At 35.2% G+C, this 5,857-nt stretch overlaps 1 protein-coding gene across 1 annotated transcript; it reads left to right on the forward strand.

Moving 5' to 3' along the window:
- Positions 1 to 2,221: 2,221 nt before the first annotated feature.
- On the forward strand, positions 2,222 to 3,134 carry LOC128162720 (uncharacterized). Its single transcript, XM_052826004.1, is given in 2 exon segments — positions 2,222 to 2,276; positions 2,418 to 3,134. Coding segments are annotated over 2 exon segments (555 nt in total). The 3' UTR covers positions 2,918 to 3,134.
- Positions 3,135 to 5,857: the final 2,723 nt, after the last annotated feature.

Raw genomic sequence — 5,857 nt, forward strand, 5'->3', positions numbered from 1 at the left:
CATCTAAATACCTTTTAATATAATCCCCAACTGAACCCTTACTCGTTATGTTTGCAAACATGGGGATCTCATGACCTTGTTTCCCAGACATAACACTGTACTTTTCAACTTCCTTTATCCACTGTTTAAATTTTTTAGCATCTCCCTCAAAAGGAGTTATCACAGAAGATAGGGGCACTGAGAGTGCGGCTGTTATAGCTTTAACTTTACCAATGAAAAAATCTTTATCATCATACTGATCTGGGATTCGGTGTCGAGGTTCACGAGTTTCATACGGCCTAGCATCATGATATGTTTCAAAAGTATTTTGTTTAATCTGCTCTTTTTCTGAGGATTTTTGACCTGTTTCTTGCCCTTTATTTTCCTTGATCTGACCCAACCCTGCGAATTGTTTTTCTAATTGCTCTATTTGATTTTGAAATTCTTTTTTATTAAACCCATCACCTGTCGCCATATTGGTTGCTTAGACAAAGTTGTTTACTTCGAGATAGCTATAAGAGACATATAGAAATGGTTCTTACCTTATTCTGTTTTGAACTTCGCTCAGTCCTGATCACGGGCACCAAGAAAGTTCATGTAAGCCTTCCGTCTTAAGGATCCAATTGAGGGTCAGCTCAAACTTAGTGATGACAAGTCCGGTATTTCTTTCTCAAGCGGTTTTATTAAGCGTGATCGTATAGTTACAATTACATCAGCTAATAGCAGCCCAAATCAGGAGTCTCAGAATCTCTATAAGCGGAATCTATCTATAAGCGGAATCTCTCTATCTGTTCAACATCATTTTACATGGGTATATATAACATTTTACTTATGATGGACAGTTCTGACTAGTTCGGCCAATTTACGACGATCATGAGTGAAGATTAAGTGTTCAAAATAAAGATTAATAGTTTATTCCTACACAAAGTAACAGAACCGTCAAAACTGCCAATCAAAGAGTCTGGATGCAGGATTTGAGTCTCCGAGTCCTGGGTCTCGGAGCCCCCCACCTAGTATGAGGCATCACTTACTCATAATACGTACATTCATAAATAGCATAAAAGGTTACAAAGGTTAATATATAGAATACACAATACATGACTCAATATAGAGTACCAGAGCTATCGTTGCAGACACAGAATCGCCAAATATGACACTTGTTTTTAAACTCTCAATTTGGATATTGTTATGCCCGTATTATTCGCCTGGTTTTATAACATCATTTAGGAATACTAGCAATTTAAGGTCATAGCATGGCTATCTGTTTACAGTATACAAAAAATGAAAATATGATTTGTATCAATTAAGATATATTTTGCAGATTCGCAGGGCAGTGCAGTCTGCAAGGAAGGCTCTTATGTTAGACTTCGTCCCGAGAAACATTGGATTTCCCCATATCACCTGACAGGCGGTTATTAAGACCCATACATGTACAAGGCCACTTGCACAGCAACTACTTTCAGACATTACAACTGCCCTGCAATACTGGTGCTGGACGGAGCTTATATCTATATCCAAAAAAAAAAAGGAAACTACACCTTCTCCAGACGTTCCTTCAGTTTGCATAAGCGCCGGCCGCTTTTGAAGCCAATGATGATTGTTTCAACGACAGGATATATCGTCAGTGTCCTTCGCCCATAACTAGCGGATCCAAAGAACAAAGACTCCTCTATTATGAACCATTCCATTCTTTTGAATACCGAGGAAATACAGAGATATATCAAGGAGGACATCTTTGTGGTAGATAGAGGATTCCGTGATTCAGAATCTGTTTTAAACGACCTTGGTTTTCGGATGGAGATGCCTGCGTTTATCCCAAAAGGCCAAAAACAACTATCAACGGAAGAGGCAAACAACTCCAGGCTCGTTACAAAAAAAAAAATGAATGATTAGTCTTCATTTTTATTACTATCATTATTATTTTATCTTTTACTATCACTTTATTATACACAATACTTACATACCGTGTATGTTGAAAGATGATATCGATATGAGCATAAGCTTTTGTTTCACAGGAAAAAAAATGAAATGCATAACTAGAGTTTGTTTATTATAGGTCAGATGGGTTGTTGAATATGTTAACGGTCGGGTGAAAACATGGAAAGATCTTGGCAAGACGCTTCCAAACAGTCAAATTCCAGATATCGGAGACTACGTCAGGATTGATTGCAGTATTTGCAACAAATATCGGCCTCCGATCACTTCAGGAACATTTGACGCTGATATTGCAGTCGCTTCTAAAATGACAATGTTGGCCAAGAAAACAAACGAACTCCATCAGTTTGTTCTTGAAAATGGTATGTTGAAAAGAAAAAATATATATGTGCGGTTTTTTCTTATACTTGCAAATACTTATTTATAAGACATGTATACATGTATATTCTATATACAAATTTGTTCATATGCGTTTTGAAGATCGAAACATTTGAATACTGTAGGGCTGGATAAAAGATACATGAAATGGACTTCCATCGATGCCGACAGCAACATCGTAAAGGATTTTCCCGGACTTGCTGAAGAGGACACTAGAGAACTCACCATCGGCGTGTATCAGCTAAAAACGGCGAAGTCTTATGCAGCAGAGCACCTCACAGATGATGGAATGTTTAAAATTCTGGTGAGCAATGACATTCCCAATATCGTGTGTGCTAAAATTCAAAGCCGCCACACATCATCCAAAAAGTACTAACAGTGGATTTAATACTGTGAATCTATCGTGTCCTGGCACTGTACTTGTAAAAATGGAGCACGAGTCGTTGGAATGTGTGAGCACATATCCTGCATTATTTGGTACCTGGCTTTTGCTAGACATCATAGTTATGCAGGCAATGAGTCTCTTGGTATTCGGGATTGGACAGAGGATGTGGATGATGCAGCTCGAGCCATTGACAGCTCCGAAGATGAAGACGCTCTGGATAATCAGGGTCAGGAAGAGTAGCTAGCAGACTTACACGTAGTTTGTGCGGTGTATGTAATGTGTACAGTAAGAACCTGAACAGATTTATGAAAGAAAATACGTTTCCATCAATTAAACTTAATTTTATACCTAAAAATGTAAATGCATGATTTAGATGATTTGATTTTGCTGATTTATTGATGTTGTGTTTATTAAACACTTGTTTGTCTGTTGAATAAGAATGGATTTCCTAATTAATCTTTTCAGAAAAAACACGAAATATTAGGACTTTTATGTACTTTGAATATATACTAGTATACATATATAATGATTAAATGACAAATGCCACAATTTTACCTCATTTGGTCTTTAGGTTATTTTTAAAGCTCAATGCAGCCATGGATTACAATTATTAAGTTATACATGTATATAATTCTTTTTTTAAAACCACAAATGACGTTGCACTAGTTCAAACGACGTCATTAAAACGTTATTAAAAGGACCTTACGTTGGAGTAGTGGTACAGATAAAATAATGGTCTCATTATCAAATCCATTCTATTTTATGAAATTACATAGTTAACTTTATGTCTACCTTTTGGCACAATATTGTTTAATTTGGGAATAGGGCCGTTCTCGGTGTATACCGTACCTAGTTCTTTCTTTTGAGTAGATGTATACTGATATAGGTAAGCTTATGAAATTTATACTTAAGATGATGAACTACTGGCTGCTTCGTTTATATACCATATACCTATTTTACTAACATAACATTTATTTATCGGCATAATAACTTTGAACGAAATAATTCGTATTGTACATTCAAGGGCGGCGATATGGATAGTCTTTCATTTCAAAATGCAGACTAGTAAACCAATAGTTTAACCGAGCATACGCCTTTCGTAGTCTAATAGTTAAAATTCTTTTCATATAAGGAGTTGTGTGCTTTAACGATGATATAGACTGTCAGGCAGGCTTTGCAAAAGTACTTTTAATCAGTCTAAAATCTTCACCCACAACGGTCTGTCTGCTACTTAAACTACAGTATAATTTCCCTATATACTTACAACTACCTTCTGAACTGAATTTCCTTCTGATAAAAAGATTGTTAATGGTAAGAAAAACTAGGGATAATCCATAATTTTCGACTTTATAATTTTCCTGCAGACATAGACAAGAAAGTGATCATTATTCCTTTTCAATTGTAACATTTATTCTTGGTTTTCTTTCTCAGTTTTACTTACATACATTTCAGTTCAAAAGCATTTATTTGAAATTGCACAAGTTCCTACATTAAGTATAGTGGAAGATATACATGTCGATCAAAACGATCCTCCATATCGAGTTTAATTAATAATCAGTTTATTACGCGTTGCATTTACATGTTTAGACACATCATCTTGTGAAATTTTCAATAGAAATAACTGATCGATTTTCTTTTCAGTTTTCGGATATATGAAAATTATCAGTGCTAGGTAAGTTAACTTTCAAGTTCGTACGCGTGTTACTCTAATGCAAAACAGTACAAATGGCCGCATTTATTGGCCTCAAGTTTTTCCAATCCAAACGAGAAAAAGCCTCTAAGCATGTATAATAAGAAAGTATATCCGTTCATAATAAGGCGCCGGACATCGGCTGTACAATTCATTGCCGTTGTTGACGTGTATCAACGGATAACCCAAATTAAGTTAGACCAGGAAAATTTATTGTTTCTCTCGCCATAATAAAATCAAGTCTCTGGTGTCGTTAGGGATGATATTTTTCCAAGGATTAAACTGGGTTTTACAGGAATCTTGCGTCTACAAGTATTAATGTATACAACAGTTGGTTAGACCAGAGTCCGGCAAGTCTGCACTATATAAGATACAGCAAAGACCAAGACTTTCTTTATCGCCATTTCAACAAAGAGTTGTCAAATTTCTATGGCCATCGTTTATTTAGACTTGCTTATCATTTTTTCTTCTGTCTAGGCTTATACTTTATCCACTACATTTATATATATATGCTACAAATTTGATGTCATGATTATACTCTACTAAACATAAAATACATTGGAGTTCCAGAGGTATTTAATTATTTTTCTTGTCTCCACATACATGTACATGTAAATGATAATGCGTTTGACAAAACTTTATTTAAATCTAGTCAATTTATTTTAAGTTTCCATATTGTATGCAGGTATAAAACGACAAAACACTGAAAAAAATAAAGTTTCTAATTTCAAGATCTGCAATGTTATTTTTCATCTCTTGAAAATAGATGACAATGTACATGTAGTTTCAGCTGGAATGATTAAATTTGTTAATGATTTAATTGACACAAGGAATTGAAAAACATATTTTATTGATAGAAAAATTGTAAACATTTTGAGGAAACTTACATCGTATGATGTTTTTATATTTATAAATTAACTATAATTCTACAACAAGTGTCGGCCGAACTATTTTTCTTATATCATGCATTTTTCGTGTAAGGGAACTTTATAATTAGCAGTCTGCAGTTTACATGCACTGATAAAAACCTTGCTCTACTCAATTACGCCGGCTGTAGTTGCTATAACTCCCATATTAAGATTGGAAGCACGGAGTTAAATAATGACTTCTTCGTGTTTCTAGTCTATCGTATTTATCACCAAACACGTTTACTTCTGTAAAGAATCCCCCGTACTTAGTTCGTTCTCTATGAAACATACATGATTAATTGAATAGATAAATGTTTTCTTGTGTTATCGATTCTTTGTAATTTGTTAACAGCGGCGAACAAGATTAATGGCGAAATTATCCTATCTGCCGCCAGAGGTCGCCGTAGCATGTACAGGAAATGAATTATCCCAATTTGAGCGGCGCTGCGCAATGAATCTGAGTATGTGATTGAGATTCATGACACTTGTTGTAATGGAGCTTGTTTGTTAAACGTGGATTATCCATACTGATGAACGGACATTGATGATTGTAGTTTTGCTTTAGCCGGTAGTGGTGATAAG

The sequence above is a fragment of the Crassostrea angulata genome, chromosome 9 (genome assembly GCF_025612915.1).
Source record: "Crassostrea angulata isolate pt1a10 chromosome 9, ASM2561291v2, whole genome shotgun sequence".
In the NCBI taxonomy this organism is placed as follows: domain Eukaryota; kingdom Metazoa; phylum Mollusca; class Bivalvia; order Ostreida; family Ostreidae; genus Magallana; species Magallana angulata.